General features: G+C 37.0%; 2 protein-coding genes across 3 annotated transcripts in view; one reads left to right on the forward strand and one right to left on the reverse strand.

Annotated features, from left to right (window-relative positions):
- The window catches only part of LOC138701714 (adenylosuccinate lyase-like), a 273,595-nt gene that overhangs the window by 50,594 nt on the left and 204,513 nt on the right, over window positions 1-18,488 (forward strand). The window lies entirely within an intron of this gene.
- Window positions 4,258-13,218, reverse strand: LOC138701709 (uncharacterized). 2 transcript variants are annotated; one of them, XM_069828904.1, is made up of 4 exons: window positions 13,062-13,218; window positions 12,341-12,500; window positions 10,307-10,471; window positions 4,258-4,594 (listed from the first exon to the last, which is right to left on the reverse strand). In XM_069828904.1, exons 1-4 carry the CDS (start codon window positions 13,133-13,135, stop codon window positions 4,328-4,330), a joined length of 666 nt encoding a protein of 221 aa, XP_069685005.1. In that variant the 5' UTR covers window positions 13,136-13,218; the 3' UTR covers window positions 4,258-4,327. The 2 variants fall into 2 exon arrangements, with proteins under 2 accessions (XP_069685005.1, XP_069685006.1); XM_069828905.1 differs by having other exon boundaries at window positions 12,341-12,592; window positions 13,062-13,200.

Genomic DNA, 18,488 nt, shown 5'->3' on the forward strand with positions numbered 1-18,488 from the left:
CGCAATAGTAAAAGAAGTCACTCACCGCTCGTTTAACCCAGAAACCAATATAAAGCGTACCGTACGCCATAAATACTAAATTTATAGAATTTATTACATAAATATAATGTAATTTTTAAAATAGAAAATTGGCGACATTGAGCTACAATAGCACCAATGGCGACTTCAAGTAAAATCAATCTGGCAACTCTGCATGCAAGTCTGGTAGTGTTACATCGAGACGTTCAGTAATAGTGACGTTATTATTATATTATTAAATATCCGCTCAAAAGAACCCTAATTCACCAAGCGGTATGCTAGGGTTTTAATGTGGCTGTTTATTTGCAACAGTTTGTTCATTTCCTTTTTTTATTTATGATGGATAAAGAGGAAGTAGGTCTGTTGGGTCGCTGCAAATCGATGTCTGATAGGCCTACCAAAAAAAAGAGGGCTAGTGTGCTGGTCGTCCATCCAGGTGGCCCGGGTTCGATCCTTCGCCAGATCGTAATGGAATTTGTGATGGACAAAGCAGGCGTTGCATAGGACTTTTCTCGCAATACTCCCATTTCCCTCTGTCACTTCTACCATTACACCAACTCCCCCTCATTTCATCTGACTACAATAGTTAAAAATAGGCCGAAGTAAAGTCTTGGGGATCGTACGCTTGAAACTTCGGATCCTGAGACTTAATCAGGTACTCGTATGAGGTGGGACCTGGCTCTCTCAAAGCTGAGGCAGGATGTTCTGTCATCAGCGTCGGATTCACGACAAGGCCACTTATCGGACTTAACAATCATGCATATATAGGGCGCATAATGGGAGATAAAACTCCTGTGGAAAAAAAAAATGCTCAGAAAGAAGAGACAAAAATATTTTTGAGACAATGAATATTTATTATTTCTGATAATATAAGTCTAAGTACAAGGATCAGTCCCGGATCCAGCTCTCAAAAAAGCTAAGTCAAGTCTGTCTATCTTTTTTTTTCCATGTACAGCGATTTCTTCTAAATAACTGGACGGATTTAGTTCATACTTACTACTGCGTGGGCCACGAAAAAGTAGCCCAGCTCCTCTCCGCAGAATGTAAAAGCGTGCGGCGTTGGACTCTAAAGAGCATTGTAATAATAATAATAATAATAATAATAATAATAATAATAATAATAATAATAATAATAATACAGTAGTTATACATTATACAGTTGTTCGTTGTTTCTGTCTGGGGTTACTTTTTCGAGGACCACTCTGTATCTAAGAGTTGATTTATCCGTGAATAATAGACATTACATAAGTTATAGTAATTTTGGTAAAGAATTAATGAGTCTATATGTCTAATAAAACGTACACAATTTTATTCCAAATCAAGATAGATGAATTCATTCGTAATTTGTTGTATTTTGTATTAATTGAACAACTGGCAGATATACTAAGAATGAAATAATATAGTATAGCATTACATATATACAGCTACAAATCTGTAGGGAAACGAAGTGTTGGCAAACCAAGAAAACGCTGGAGGGGGGGGGGGACAGTTTTAGAATAAATCGAACTTTTTGAAGCCGAAACAGTGCAAGAGGCATAACCCGTGTAGTTTATGTTGATGTGGATGCTGATGAAGCTGAAGAAATAGCGTAGTTCATATGAAAGGAAATATGTTTGCCTAAAATAAATTACAAAGTTATTTGGTACTTTTCTTTGCAATTTTAGTCAAAATTTTCATTCCCTTCGGCTAAATGACTGCTTACTTATAGAAGGGTCTCCCATTCTTAAAGGATTAACATCCACTGGTTGTAAATTTTGTTGTGAATGAATTAATTCCGACGAAAGCAATTGGTGTTATAAAAGGTATCTCTCCTCACATAATCTGCTTAAGCTCTATAATTCAGAACTATGAAGTGAAATATCTTATTTGTGTGTCATACAGAAAACGAAAGTGTATATTCGTATTTTTGTACATCGCTAAAGAAAATTAACTATGAACAATAGGTCTAATATAATTTGCAAAATGATGAAATAACTGAATGATTGCGAAACGCGTAGAACTTATAATGAGCAAGCACTGCCATTAACAAATAATAACCATAATAGAGAATTGTGTAGAACCAAAAAATTAAAAATCTTTACATAAATTTATTATTCGTCGAACTGCGCAAACAAAACTGTGGAGTCCTGGCCTCACAAATCACTCAAATGAGTGCACTCCTTGTATGGTGACATAATACTGTATATGTCGAGCATGGAGTAAGGTCGCAAAGGGAAAAAAACCAAAGGAGAGAGATTTGATCCTGTGCTGTGGCTTGAGCCTCGGTGCAGCACCCAGTACTAGAACTGGAGGTCCTGGGTTCTATCCCCGGCGTCGAAGCGAATTTTTCTCCGTCATTAACAAATAATAACCATAACAGAGAATTCTGTAGAAACAAAAATGAAAAATCTTTACATAAAAAAAAAAGAATTACCCTCGATAAAAGGATGATATGTGAGTGAGATGACTAAGTTTCATGTTACGTGTAGCTTAGCTACTCGTCGCGCTGATATATGGATTTTTTTTTTATTTTATTTGGTTATTTTACGACGCTGTATCAACATCTAGGTTATTTAGCGTCTGAATGATATGAAGGTGATAATGCCGGTGGAATGAGTCCGGGGTCCAGCACCGAAAGTTACCCAGCATTTGCTCGTATTGGGTTGAGGGAAAACCCCGGAAAAAACTCAACCAGGTAACTTGCCCCGACCGGGATTCGAATCCGGGCCACCTGGTTTCGCGGCCAGACGCGCTGACCGTTACTCCACAGTGTGGACTGATATATGGATCCCAGAGTTTACTTACACGGGAACTAACAATGAGTCATATCAAAACCTACCCCGAAATTTTGGTAATATCATCTACGTCCTATAAAATGTTCATATGTAAGAAACCAGCTGCGAGTTTTAACTGGAAGTACCCGAATTCGAAACTGGAATCCCGAGAAACGTGGTAGTATTTAGATTTCCGTTTGGACAACCCTGATTACTGGCGGAACATCTGTACATACAGTAAGCTTCGATACGTGATTCACAATAAACGAAAGGAACTATTCTGTCTTTTGGCATTGGTAGTCTATTAGATTTAAGGTTTATTCTTGTTAAGATAGATCAATTAGCTTGTATTTCTGTGAGAAATAAGTCATGAATCCAGTTAATACTCATATACTAGAGTTTTCGTTGTGTTATTTCCAAAATGTTTTTCACCTTCGGGCGAAATAAATTGGAAAGAAAGGAAAATGAGTCAGTATACTATTGAAGTAATTGGAAAACATCCGATGGGCGTTAATGTAATTACGGAGATGTAGGATAAAGTTGCCTATTTCCGTGATACTCCTAATTCCGTGATACTTTTTAAAAATTGAATGTCAGTCAAAGCTCTGCCGTTCGACCATAGCGCCAGACATCTTTCTCGAAAGAGTGCATCTTTCCCCTACTTTTGAGAAATCGGTGAACTTCATAGCAAGATACCCAATCCCGTGACATTCAGTGAAAAAAAGTGTCACGGAATTAGGCAACTTTACCCTACAGAAAAAAGATGATGATGGTGATAGGATTAGTGACACTTCATATTTTTATCTGCTAGTGAGACCCACACTGCAAGCATAAACGATGTTAAAGGTCCGTCTTCTATCTTTGAATTGAAGGGTTTTCATTGCAGGACTTCCATCTTGCTTTTGAAGACCTATGCAGTGTGTCCCGAAATTCGCTCGCACGGGTTACATCGTGTAAATGTAAATCCTGGATGAAAATGGAGACGGAAATGTTAGTGACAAAATTTGTCTGAGGAATATTTAATCGCAGGATTGGCCGACATAGCATAACATTGAAAGTTTTTGTAATCTGCTGTAATGTTTATTGTAAGTAATAAGCAATAAAATGACAAGAAATGTGTCAACAATAACTTATTACGAAGTTATGAAGGGACGTAATGCAACATGGAAATAATTCGTACATTACAGAGAGATAATTAAAATAAAACTAAAAAACGAGACAGTTTGAACTATGAACGTCCCATTTTAAATCAGCCTATGGATAGCTTGAGCCACAATCACAGGAGTTACTTTGTTTGCAAAATACAGTGTTGCCACATTGTTAAATAAAAAATTTTAGGGACGAAATTGTGTCATCAACATTTTCGTCTCCATTTTAATCCAGGATTCACATTATGCAGTCCGTGTGTACGAATTTTGGGACACACTGTATAAATAAACGATTTCAGAGTAGCGTAGAAATTCGTAATAACTTTTAAATTCATTCATTTACTTTTATAATAAATTCAATATATTTATTTAGTGGAATCACGGTTATTGTTGGCCTGTTGACTTCAGTTACAAGTTTGCTAGAGTTGTATGCACACTCCAAGCGACGTCGGCAAAATAGATGATACAGTTGGCAAAGCAGAGGATGCCAGACGCCAATAGAAAGACTCCATTCTTCTTTGTCTCGTCCCCGTCGTATTGTAGTATTTCGTCCTCTGTGTTCACATCATCATAATCTTGAAATTGTACTACGAGTGTATGCAGTTTGTAACCTTGCATTATTACAACCCCTGCCACCAGAAACAGGATGCCAGCCAGTGTGTTGAATACTCGAATCTGTGGACAAATCATGTAAGTTCATACAGTATATCGTTTACAGTACGCTCATTCAGCTTATGCAAGCCTATCTATGCGCATGCGGCATGCACATTAAGTTGTTTGTGCAAACCTCGTTAGTTCAATGCAAGTTATGAAAACGAACCGGGTTTGTGCAAACTTGCGCATGCGCGTTACAATTTTTACAAGGACAGCTGATTATCTGACTGCCTGGCTCTTGAAACCAAGACTCTTAGAAGCCGTAGTTGAAGCATGGCCTTGTCATTTCGCGCAGGTTACGTGGGTGCAGCACGTGGAAGTCTTACGGAGTAGACGCATTTTCGTCAGCGCATCCAAGGCCATGCTTCACCGTGGAACGGCTTCTAGACAAATGGCAGTAAGCGGTTAAAGTATATTTGTTTCCGTAGTTAATAAATGAAATACAAAGCAAAGTCGTACTGTGTCAGTGTTGTCACATTTAGCATGTCCCTTTCTTTCCTGTGGGAACGGAACTAACAGAGGGGAAATTGCAACATAGCGTTTGACAAGGACTCCACGTTGTGGTACTAACAGCAGGAAAATATTATTGATTGGTCGAATACTTGTTCTGGCCAAAAGAGTGCTGCTTCACCATACCCCCTGTGGATTAAGTAAGGTTTGATATCTGAATTCTACTGTAAATCAAGAAAGAAAACCGCTCACCTTACCGTGGCACGTTAATCATGAAAATGTATAGCCTATTAAGGTCTCGAGTTAAGTGTTAGGCGCTCGGAATACATTTATCACCAGAGGTTTCTGCAATAGTTTCTTTGCCCAAATTTCATGCGCAAAACAGAGAGTGCAAACTGCAAATGTAGTCGAAACTTGATTGAAAGTCTCCCAAAAGTAGTGCACTGAGCGTTACTTGTTAAGACGATGTTTAATGCTTTTGTTTTACTTTCATTGTCCATCTTTAAACAGGTGAATGAGCTTCAATCCGTCTTTCTTTTGGGGGCTTTTGAATCGAATAACAGTTCTGTGTAAATCTAAACATAAATAAAAATCATTTCCAGTGATGGTTTCAGTTTTAGGACCTTGAAAGCTACGTGCTCTGAAGACCTATCTACTCCCCTACTCCAGTTTTGTTCTCTAGATTTCTACTATCTCACAAGATGTACTGCAATGATATTGCATTCCCAATCGAGACATTGGTCAGCAGGGACATTTGTTCTCAAAAGAGGAGTACTTGTGGCGAGATACTGCCAGTCGGTAATTTTGCTTTGTTAGGGGATTTTATGTCTACGGCATGTCTCCTATTGTTTTACTTTTCTATGAAAACATAACGGAAGAAATGATAAATATGCCTTCCTGAACCCTTGGGGCTTTCACATGATACATTTGAAGAGTCCACTGCAAGAATGATGGATGTCACTTTTTTGTCGAAAATGAACCAAGACTGTCAATGCTTAGCTTAAGACATATAGAATGTACATACAGAGTTATATGGCATTAACACTGATAGTCATTGTCCAGTAATGATCGGAAAATCACAGTTAAGCTTTGAGCGCTAAGCATTTCAAACTTTCAATTGCTTCTTCTGCAAAGTGTATTCCAAATGACATCCATCATTCTTGCAGTGGACTCTTCATTTCATTTATGTGTTTGCACAGGTTATCGTGGATGGTTAGGAAAAATGGGAAGCTAGATGTGAAAGAGGAGGAAATGCTAAGAAATAGTGAGCGTTGCACGTGGGCAGAAGCCGCATACTTGTGTAACAGTTGGTATTAATCAGTCTACAAATATTGTCTCTTCTCAGTTGATTAATTCAGGCTTCGGTTCATGTTTCATTCAGTCGTGGTTAGCAGCTAACAGTTACTAATCAGTGTACAGGTGGAAGTGAAATATCCTTGCAGATTGAAAGGGACCATAAGATACGCTTAAATAAATAGAAAACCTTAGTTACATTTTGTGATTAAATGTACAGTTAATTAGAAAATTAAGCTGGAAGTTCCAACAGTCTGGCAACCTCGCCGCTAAAAGTCTCCTTTCGTATCGCAATACAGATATGAGATGTCAACGAACTCAGCGTACGTGTACTACTGCCCCAGATCACATTTAGATTGCTCATTCCTATGTTAAAATAGGTTGCACTTTGAAGAGAACAACCGCCAGGATCGCCATCCGTCTGCCTATAACGAAGACGAGATGGCAGTACACTCGCCAATGCAATTCAAATGGGAATTATGACGTGACTCTTTATGTAACAACTAGATGGCAGCATAGTAAACCTGACAAAAGTTGTTACCGTCAAAGCCTATAACGTCGAGCAATCTCGATATATATGATCTAGGCTACTGCCTCGCGCCCCCTTCCCTTGCAACAATGTTGCGATGTAGATTGCATCGTTCAGTGGTTTGAAAGAATTAGTGGGTTTTAAATTAAATTTACACGAATACCGCCAACGTAATTAAAATACGACAGAGGGATAAATTATTCTTTATTAGATTTTCTATCGATGTGGACACAATTCACGATCAAATTCGCAATAATTAGGCCTACCGAATAAGAATGTGTTAAATATTTGGGAAAAAACATTCCCTCTGAGAAAATTATGAACTTTCCACAAATATGGTATTACAGTTTCTTTGTTACATACAACATGAGCTATTCGCTCTAAATATCTGCAGGGTTATTCCACTTCCACTATGTATACTTACAAATGGCTTTTAGAGAATCGTGAGGTTCATTGCCACCCTCACATAAGCCCACCATCGGTCCCTATCCTGAGCAAGATTAATCCAGTCTCTACCATCATATCCCACCTCCCTCAAATTCATTTTGATATTATCCTCCCATCTACGTCTCGGCTTCCCCAAATATCTTTTTCCCTCCGGCTTCCCAACTAACACTCTTTATGCATTTCTGAATTCGCCCTTACGTGCTGCATGTCCTACCCATCTCAAACGTCTGGATTTAATGTTCCTAATTATGTCAGGTGAAGAATACAATGCGTGCAGTTCTGCGTTGTCTTTCTCCATTCTCCTGTAACTTCATCCTCCTTACCCCCAAATATTTTCCTAAGCACCTTATTCTCAAATAGGCCTATTCTTAATCTCTGTTCCTCTCTCAAAGTGAGAGTCCAAATTTCACAACCATACAGAACAACCGGTAATATAACTGTTTTATAAATTCTAACTTTCAGCTTTTTTGAGAGCAGACTAGATGACAAAAGCTTCTCAACCGAGCATTTCCCACAGTTATTCTGCATTTAATTTCCTCCCGAGTGTAATTTATATTTGTTACTGTTGAGCCAAGATATTTGAATTTTTGTACTTCTTCAAAGGACAAATTCCCAATTTTTATATTTCCATTTCGTGCAATGTTCTGATCAGGAGACATAATCATATACTTTGTCTTTTCGCGAGTTACTTCCAAAACTATGTCTTTACTTGCTTCAAGTAAATTTCTGTGTTTTCCCTATAGTATGTGGATTTTTTCCTAACATATTCACGTCATCCGCATAGACAAGCATACAGAGCCTGTACCCTTACACTCCCATTTTTTCTCCAGTATCTGTCGAATACAAAACATCTGATCAATAGTCGATTTATTACTCCTAAAACACTACTGATGATCCCCAATAATTTCTACATATGGAGTTAATCTTCTCAAGATAATATTGGACAAAATTTTGTACGACGTTAACAAAAGTGATATTTCTCGAAAGTTACTGCACTTAGCCTTTTCCCCCTTCTTAAAGATAGGTATAATTATGGATGGACTCCTTCCTTGTTCTGGTACAATTTTCTTTTCCCCAAATACTCGTAGCAAGTACTCGCTAGATAATGCGCTTCCACCTTCTTGTATTAATTCTGCTGGAATTTGATCGATACCTGGAGACTTGTACTTAGATTGCAATTATTAAGTTGAATGTTGAATTATTAGTTTACAATTTACAGCACTGTTTAAGTTACTTTCTATGAAAGTGAATGTTTTACGATGACGATACAGACAGCTATAGCGAACTGTAATTAACACCTGAAAAAAACAAGAAGACCATATACTCAAATACGTCAAGAGCGGAGAATAGGTCGCATAGGTGGTGTAGACCATTTCATGATCTGGGTATAGTGCGTATGTGTATGTACAGTAGTGGCAACAATTACCGGACCGATCCTTGTAGCTGATTTCAGAGCCTGAGAAGGAAACTTTTTTTGGTTCCTTATTCAAATTTATTCCCAATACTTTTCGATTGCTGGTAAAATTCATGTTCTGGGAATAATAAGTTAATTAAGTAGTAAAATATCGCTGCAATCGAAAAGTATTGGGAACAAATTTGAATAAGGAACAAAAGAAAACTTTCCTTCCCAGGCAGGATTCGAACCACGAAAGTCTTAGTTACCAGTCTATCGTGCTCTGGGTGAACAAGGCTCTGAAATCAGCTACAAGGGTCGGTCCGGGTTTTTGCCACTACTGTACATTCATGAAAATAAATTTACATATATTTTGAATCAAAGTCAGGGTAGGAAAATAAATGTCTGAAGGAAGTGAAATAGGGAGAGGAGTAGACAGGGATACCCTTTGTCACCTACCCTGGTCAACATATACTTGGAGGATTTAGTGAAGAACTGTATTCAGAACATGGGATTGGTGGTAGTAAGAGGAAGAAGAATAAAGTGCATAAGATTTGCTGATATGACGTTGCTAGCAAAAGAGGAGATGATACTAAGGGATATGCTAGTGGAACTAAATGACAAGTGTGAGCATTATGGGATGAAGATAAATGCAAACAAGACGAAGACCATGGTTATCGAAAGAAAAGTAAAGAAAGTAAACTTGCGAATTCTTAATGAGGTAGTAGAGCAAGTGGACAGCTTCAAATACTTGGAGTTGTTCCTTGTAAATAGTTCTCTTAATCTATCACAAAATATCTCAATATATGGTAATTTATCACTATAGAATTTTGTTATTCTAGGTTTAATTTGTAATTCAGTAAATAAAAAAAAATATTCTTTGTTTTTAACTTCTATGATAAATTGTCTAGCTTTCATTAATCAGGTAATCTTGTCGTACTTTAATTTTTATTGTAATTGTAAATTTAATATTAATTGTAATTTTATTCTTCATATTATAGTTGTAATCCCCTGGTATAGGGGCAGAGAGGGCCTGATGGCCTTATCTCTACCAGGTTAAAAAAATACTACTACTACTAAAATAAGCAATAAGCATGACCAGGAAGTCAAAAGGAGGATAGCAATGTCAAAAGAAGCTTTTAATAGAAAAAGAAGCATCTTCTGCGGATCTCGGAAGAAGAACTAAGGAAGAGACTGGGGAAGTGCTTTGTGTGTAGTGTGGCATTTGTATGGAGCATAAACATGGACATTACGACGAAGTGCGGAGAAGCGACTAGAAGCATTTGAAATATGGAGAAGGATGGAGCATGTGAAATGGACAGCCAGAATAATAGGAAATAAAACTGTGTTGGAAAGAGTGGATGAAGAAAGAATAATGCTGAAACTGATTACGAAGAGAAATAGGAATTGGCTGGGTCACTAGCTGAGAAGAAACTGCCTACTGAAGGAATGGTGAGCGGGAGAAGAGTTTGGGCCAGAAGAAGATATCAGATGATAGACGACATTAAGATATATGGACAGAAAATACGAGAGATTAGAACATCCTGGGTTTGAAGTGAAAGACCTGCTATTTGGTAGAACGCTATGCATGTATATTTAATTTCGAGACATTTATACTCACCATAAGTTCAGGCATTTTCTGCCCCATGCAGTAACTTAGAAGAATCACGGGCGTGATGACGAGGTAGATAGAGCAGACGATGTAGGGAAACAGCTGAGATGTTATGCTGTAGACCACAAGTTGCATTCCTTCCGAATATAGACCCATGCACACGATTGTGATAATCTGCAACACGTATAACAGGTGACATTGGATCTTCCTGGGTTTCAAGCTATACCTGGTAAGGTTTATCTTGTCTCAGTAGCAATAAAACCAAGTTCCTTCTAATGAGGGTGGAGATTATAGGAGGGTTGTAAATTTTCAGGATTCCTTTCAAAATCTTGTTATTGTACAGGCTGCCGGAACTCAGTTTCTGGAAAGACAAGCTCAGTGACGGAACTACACAGTACGAAGAGAAATATTTTGTTATTTTATTTTGTTCTACAGAATGTATCAACTAGTCCCTTCCGCCACTGGATAGGTGGACGGCACCGCTCCGCTCCCCCATCGCCATAACAACACAGGCGAAGTAAGACATCTCTCCTTTCACAGTGAGACAAGGTACATCACACAGCCTTTAGAAAATCGACGATGAACAAAGCTTTGAGTTTTCCCTGACATCATTCCATAAATTGTTCACTACTGTTTACACCAGAGATAGAGCCGACCACTGTAAACGCGCATTCACTATACACCAACCTAATTTTAAAAGAACACTGAATGAGAAAATATTCAAACCTTGTAATTTATTTCCTTTTATTTAAGTGATAATGAGACAGACTCAAGTTTATTAAACCGAAACTAAACAAAAATGATATAATATTTAATAAACTAGCTGCGTGCATTTGGACGTAGACTATTATGTAGTGCAGATGAAATATTGATTTTTCTATCGTTATAATGCACGTGAATTGTAGTCTAGGTATCAGCACAGTCTAATATATACAATCACGAAGCTCAATACGTAGTAAATATGCATCCATAAATAGTTGCTCACCACTAGGATCGCTAATATCGGCTCATTACAGACAATGCGAAATAGTACCAGCACAGTCTATTGTTCCTAGCACCCACACAACTCAAGCTTCGTGACTGTATATACTAGTTTTGCAATTCATTTTGATTAATTTTCAGAAAAGTCTGTGATATACTTACTTACTTGTTTTTAAGGAACCCGGAGGTTCATTGCCGCCCTCACATAAGCCCACCATTGGTCCCTATCCTGAGCAAGATTAATCCAGTCTTTATCATCATATCCCACCTCCCTCAAATCCATTTTAATATTATCTTCCCATCTACGTCTCGGCCTCCCCAAAGGTCTTTTCCCTTCTGGCCTCCCAACTAATACTCTATATGCATTTCTGGATTCGTCCATACGTGCTCCATGCCCTGCCCATCTCAAACGTAGTGAAAACAAGAACATGGGCACAAACAAATCAGCTAGTATAGATCAAAGACTGTAATGCATCTCTTCACATAATATAGTATATAGTTTTTATTTTTATTATTTTATCAGTGAAGTCCTGCAATGTATTGTAATCACACGTGTGTTTTTAATCAATTGACAGTAGGGTGTAGTCACACAAGAAAAGAAATATATTGATGTCCTAAATTATGTTGTTTTTATCATGTTGTATGTCATTAATATATATTGTATTTTGGTTGTAGAGACATATGTACTTATTAGAGATGATATTGCTGTATAAAATGTTGTATCTGATGATGTTGGTATGAAACCGACGAAAACGTTCATACAATATTAAAATCATGTAATGTAAGGACTCGCACCTCACATATATAGAAAGTAAAGTCATTGACTGAAAATAAATATTTCGTATTATGTATATACTAGACTGTGGTATCAGGTCAGCTGCAGTTCGTAAGCCGAAATCGTGACAAGTGGTTAGGGACTATGGAATATTTGATATCTAAATACCTTCAATATCGTGATTTAATAGTATAAGAACTTGTCACAGTGTCATATCAACTCTTAAGGTAAGGTCACATGTCGCTACTTTTGCTGCGCAACTTTTGTACTGCAGCTGCAATACGTACCACTTGCAGCAGCTTGAAAATGCAGGGTGATGGCAGGGAGTTTTCGGAAGACGTATCCTCCTCTGATGGGTCTGACGAAAGCAGGTCCCTGTGGCTGTCCATCCAGGACACGTTGCTTTTGGGAGTCGAACATGACGGAGAGTTGCCATCACGATCTGTTCTGCAATCAGCAATATAGTTGTCTCTAGTTTATTTCCATAAACCATATGTTACCCAGCTGCTCATGTACAAATTTCCTAATTTGTCCTGCCACTAGAAAAAAATATATATTAATTTCAGAAGATTATTCTTCGAGAGATTTCAAACAAAAAAGTTTAATATAATTTTGCTCGTTTTTGCTTCCTTTTCGAGAAAGAAAATTGGTTTATATGAAACATTTCATAGCGTGTTTTGGGAAAGCCATTGATTTAATTCCCAATATGCTCAGTAAATTTAAGAGAGCAGTGTATTATTATGATAAATGATTGAAAGAATTTTAGTTTTGTCCTTCAATTGTGTAGAATTTTAAAATGCTACATTTTTGTTCGGGATTTTAATAAAACTGCATTGTTTAGTACAGGCAACAGATGCCTAATGCATGAATGATGATAAATAAAATTGATGAGATCACTAATTTTTAATTAAAATATAATAATTGAACGTTAGATCATTCCGTCCTCACATGAAAATTATTTTTTTAACAACTATAAAATTTAGCGCAACTTCTGTTACAAATATTCACCTGTACGACAGTAGAGGCAGTTTGGGCTTCAGTATAGGTGTTTTCTGTTCTGGGGCTGGAAACTGTGTTGCCATGACACTACACGTTCAGCTGCATGCTACACTCGATGTCTCTCTGGATACAATATCGGGATGAACGCTACAAACCTCAGTTTCCTCCCCTTGACGTCAGATCCTTTGTTGAGTCATTTCTGAGCTCAGTGTTTCCTGGAGGTAAGGGCATGGACGAAACAAAACATTGTCAATATTGTAACACTTTCCTTAGACTGTATGATACAGTGTGTTATGTTTATTGGATGCATATATTGCATATTGGCAGAGTAAATTAATTTACAGGAAATTAAATGAGCTAGTGAGATTACTACGACGCGCTATTAGTCGAATGACTAAAGTGGGGCCAACCAAAGCTGATTTCTGACGTTTGCTAATATGTAGTTACGAAGCATGTGCACGTCTTATAGGCCTACAGCCTATCATAGTTCCCGCTTTTGTTTTTGTTTCCATAGCAACTCTACTCTGGTGCCAAAATTAATACCGGTACTTAGATTTTTTTAAGGCGTTGCGCTACTGAAATTTCTAAAATCCACAATTTTTTAGCTCGAGAGTTGAAATTTTTACTGAATATGCATATCAATATCATAATCACACATTGTAAATTTCAATCTTTTCTCATAAACACTAAAAAAAGAAATAATTTTGTTTTTCTGTTTTTTTTTTAATTTTCTTAGTGAAAATCGTATTTATAAAAAATTATTACTTTTTCAAAAAACTAATTTTTTCTTAAAGGTAACACTGCATTTTGTGCAATGGAGCATTAGTAATGTCGTACTCTAATTTGATCATTTGTAAAAAAAAAAAAAGAATAATTTGTTCAATATTCAAACATTAATAAAAAAATAATACTGCTTTAGTCTACGTATAATTCTCTAGCAACACAACTATGCTGAATACAGCGAATGAAATGCTCCATTTCACAACAGAGATATTAATGAATAGGAAGGGCCTATGCCAATTTTCATCACTCTAGCTTTAACCACTGAGAAATAAAATTAATACTTGTTCAAAATGTAGAAAATTAATTTTCTGAGATAATTACATTTAAAGTTTTGGTTGCACATGACTCGTGCATTAACACAACTTCTACCAATTATATGACGCTATAATTGCAATTGAGATAAAATTTTCACGAAAATACTCATTATACCGTACATTTTAAGCGTTAAAATAAAAAATGATAAATATATGTCAATTCGACTATTTTCAGTAGCACATAGCCTTAACATTGCCACGTGTGTTCTCTTTCGTGCCTTTCAGTGTGAGTGTGTTTCTGGAAAAAGTGGTAGGCTATATAATAGTACATTATGCAACGAGCCTATAATGAAGGTAATTAAGAAGCGAGTATGGATATTTATGAAACGAGCGCAAGCGAGTTTCATAATTTTCATACGAGCTTCTTAATTACCATTATAGGCGAGTTTCATACGACTTTTTATGCTCGACCATATTTCTAACTTGATATTATTAATTTTCTTTGTATCTGACCTTGACCAATGTCCCGTATGTTGTGAGATGTTGGCAGACGCGAAAGTATTGATTTTTTCCGAGGAACAGATGTTCACATTGACCTTGCTAGGCCATAAGAACCTACAGAGATAACATTGAAATTAAATTAGACATTGAAAAACGAGATGACAAATTGAATTTATTTGAATATTATTTACAATTAACGCTAATTATTATAGTAACAGAACATAACCTTCTGCGACAGTATTGGATTTCCAGCCTCCGTGACTTTTCGCTAATTCTCTTTCGATTGCATATCCGAGAACAATCGATAGTTGCGGTTTTATAACGGTAGAAAGCTGACCTGTCATTGGCTGAACAGTTGTAACCTGAGTCGTCATTGGCTGAAAGACCTGACCTTTAATGAGTAGGTGTACTTTAATGACATGCATTAAAGGTCTGCTGCCAGGTGTATAATTACTACATTTCGGCATGGTTGAGCATAAAATTTATTATTTGCATTGTTGTACATTACCTTTTGGAATATGTTATATACTGGGAGATTAAAAAATCCGTGCAAAAGTTTAAGGAGTAATAGAGGGAAGCACAACAAATTTTGTTTGCGTGACAACGAGGTCGAACTGGCGTCTACAGATGCGAAAGAATGTAAACAATTTTTTTTTTTTTTTTTTTTCCGATATTTTCCTTTGAAGGCAGAAATGTTTCATTATTTTCGGAAACTTTAGAAAGAATTCGTATGCAATTAGCAACGCTAACTTAAATAGCGGAAACACATTATCATCCCTCACGTGGTCTTCTAGCTCTTCTCCAGGCGGACTGACTTACAGGTTGTCTTTATGTGTAAATAGTAAAATTGTAAACACTGAACACAGGGAAGTGGAATTCCTCTGTTAGGCACAGTCTCCTACCGGCAGATACGTAAACACCTCTTGTACTGCAGTTGTACTGGTGCATCTATTACTTACGACAATCTGCATGTATTTAATTCAACATTCTCTTTGACGTTGCTGGTATTGAAAGGGAAGGTTCTGATTACGTGAGTGCTGAGGTTATTTAAAGTAATCGATGAAATAGCTCTAAATTTGTGACTATTATAACAGATAACAGCTAACCACTAGGATCGCTACTATCGCCTCATTACAGACAATACGAAATAGTACCTGCACAGTCTCTTGTTCCTAGTACCCTCATAAACTCAAGCTTCGTGACTGTAATACTAGATTATGGTATTAAGATGTAATACCTTCACATGTATTGTATAGGATCGCCGTGAGCTCTGTTTCGAGGTCAGTGGTGGTCACTTCGAGCGCCTATACTGTAACTTCGAACAGGGTGGTTATCCAGCAGGATGATGTGTGCTGCGTGGTTGTATCGGCTTTCGCATTGCCTACGGACTAACGCTGAACCGATGTCTGACAGAAAATATTCCTTCCTTCAGTTTTTTTTATTCAGTGACGAATGCCCGTTTTTTCTACATGAGTATCCTCATACACAAAATGCACGATATTGGCCCAAACAACCCGCGATGTCTGCGTGTATCCTATAACCCTAGTGTTAAAAAAATAATGGTGTGAGCAAATGCTGGGTAACTTTCGGCGCTGGACCATGGACTCATTTCGCTGGCATTATTACCTTCATCTTATTCAGACGCTAGATAACCATAGCGGTTGATAAAGAGTCATAAAATAACCAATTTAAAAAAGTAATGGTGCGATGTTGAATAATATGCGGGACCATATTTGTTATGGAAATGTGAACCAGTCAGTACACATTTGGCGAATCGTTAGATACCATTGTAATTGATTTGACACCGAATAAACGGATGGTGTCAGCTGAATGGTGCCACAGCACATTATGCTATGACAGTTCGTGAGAAATTAAAATAGCATGTTCGATGGACACTGGATTGGACGAAGTGGACTTCAGTCGTGGCCTTCACGGTCACCAGACTTCATATACAGTATATAGATTTGTGAAACTGCATGTTTTTCAAACAGTCTACATCTATAGATGAATTGAAACCGAGATCATTCATGTTGTCCAGCACATTCCACAAGCGACACTTAAAAGAGTGACAGAAGAATGCTAGAATCGAGTGCACCTTATTTTCAAGTGGAATACATTTTGAACATAGCACTATGCGGTTGTACTGAGAACAGCAATCTTTAAATGCAAACCTAGTTATGTTTACCAGAGAGTAATGCAATATAATAATGTTCTATACTGTATGATCATGGTAGAATATGATTATTAAGAAATTTGTTCTAAAGAAAATAATTTGCTATGCCTTTGTCATTTCCAAATAATATCGTTTTCCGCATTGGGCAAGATACTTTTGTGTTACACAGTATATACCGTAGCACAATCTCCGATTTACATGCATAATTTGGGCTTCAGATCATAATTACCATTTCAGTGACCACTGGACAAGCAATACTGCAATATTCTAAAATAGTGAAGATATTTACACGGAATACAAAGAAACAATGCCGACTTTGTGCAGTTTCAATGTGTTCAATTTATTGACAACGAGCTGTTCGCATCACGAACTTCGTGAAATTAACATAGACTAGGCCCTACTATATCATAGTAGCACAGAAAGTAAGGAGGATGGAATTATTTTGCCCCTAACCTCCGAAGTGGGAGTTGTCTCTCGTATCTTACCTTTGCATCGCATTCACTTAAGGGGTTAGGTACAGCGTACAGCAGTAAAATTTTGGAAATATCCAACATTTTTTCCTCCATTAGTACTGTATCTTGTACAATAATGAAAATTAGTATGTGTAAAACACTGTCCTGCTATATGAAAAAAATATATATATTTTTACGATTACAAAAATTATTTACATTTTTTTTTTCAACATTCATTTCACTGTGCAGTGATGAAGCGTTTCCCACATAACTCAAAAACTATCCAACATTCTGTGATGAAATTTTTGTGTGTATTTATGCATGTCATATCTACAATATGATGCAAGATTACTTCTCTACCTTTGATATATTGTCCTATAAAAAATATATTCATTTAAAAAATGGTCAAATATCAGTATTTTCTTCTAACACAAAATAAAAAAAAAATTATTTCTTAAGGAATGTTGATGAAAGAGCATGATATTGTAAACATGAGTGTCAGCAATAAAATAAAAGAGAGAATATGAAAAGGTTAACAAGTTTTTGAGTTATGAAGGAAACGCTTCATCACTGCACAGTAAACTACCACCATTTTGAATTTTGAAAAAAAAAATATATATATATACATATATATATTTTTTAAATCGTAAAAATATATATATATATATTTTTTTTTTTTCATATAGCAGAAGGACAGTGTTTTACACATACCAATTTTCATTATTGTACAAGATATAGTAATGAAGGGAAAAAATATTGAGTATTTAAAAAAATTTTACTGCTGTAAGCTGTACCTAACCCCTTAATTGAGCGACGAGTATCATGTCGGCCACCTATCCCGGAGTCCCGGTAATTATGATGTTCAGTGCTGATTCTTGTCCACCGTTGTGGCTATGTAAATAGCGTGCGCACTTTCCAACCAAACGGTCCGAGATTCAATTCCCGGCGTACACAATGGAAGAAATTTATTTTCCGTCCACAGAACTGGATGTTGTCCGTTGTCTTGATTGCCTTGTGATGTCTCTGCGGTGGCTCTGCGTCATGTCGACCCCTTGGTCAGGGAGGCCCGCCCGCATTTGTGAGTTCTCCAGTGTGCGGTCCAGTGAATCTCCCTCCCCTGCCTGTAATGATGTGTAAGTCGGATAAAAGGCAAGGGTAAACAGGGTAAGAAAGAAAGACGCTGATTTGTGATACTCGTGAAAGAAGGATAGAAGGGAAGGAAAGGTCCAATATTCTAAGAAAAAAAGAAGAATGTAGTCGTGATAATGGTGAT

Source organism: Periplaneta americana, chromosome 6 (assembly GCF_040183065.1).
Source record: "Periplaneta americana isolate PAMFEO1 chromosome 6, P.americana_PAMFEO1_priV1, whole genome shotgun sequence".
Classification (NCBI taxonomy): domain Eukaryota; kingdom Metazoa; phylum Arthropoda; class Insecta; order Blattodea; family Blattidae; genus Periplaneta; species Periplaneta americana.

Excerpts from the sequence above, each read along its gene's own strand:
- LOC138701709 (XM_069828904.1), bottom strand. The coding sequence starts at position 13,135 with ATGGCAACACAGTTTCCAGCCCCAGAACAGAAAACACCTATACTGAAG. Across the intron at positions 12,501-13,061 it reads CTGCCTCTACTGTCGTACAG|AACAGATCGTGATGGCAACT; the intron begins GTGAATATTTGT and ends TGCTGATTGCAG. Across the intron at positions 4,595-10,306 it reads AGAAAATGCCTGAACTTATG|ATTCGAGTATTCAACACACT; the intron begins GTGAGTATAAAT and ends ATTTGTCCACAG.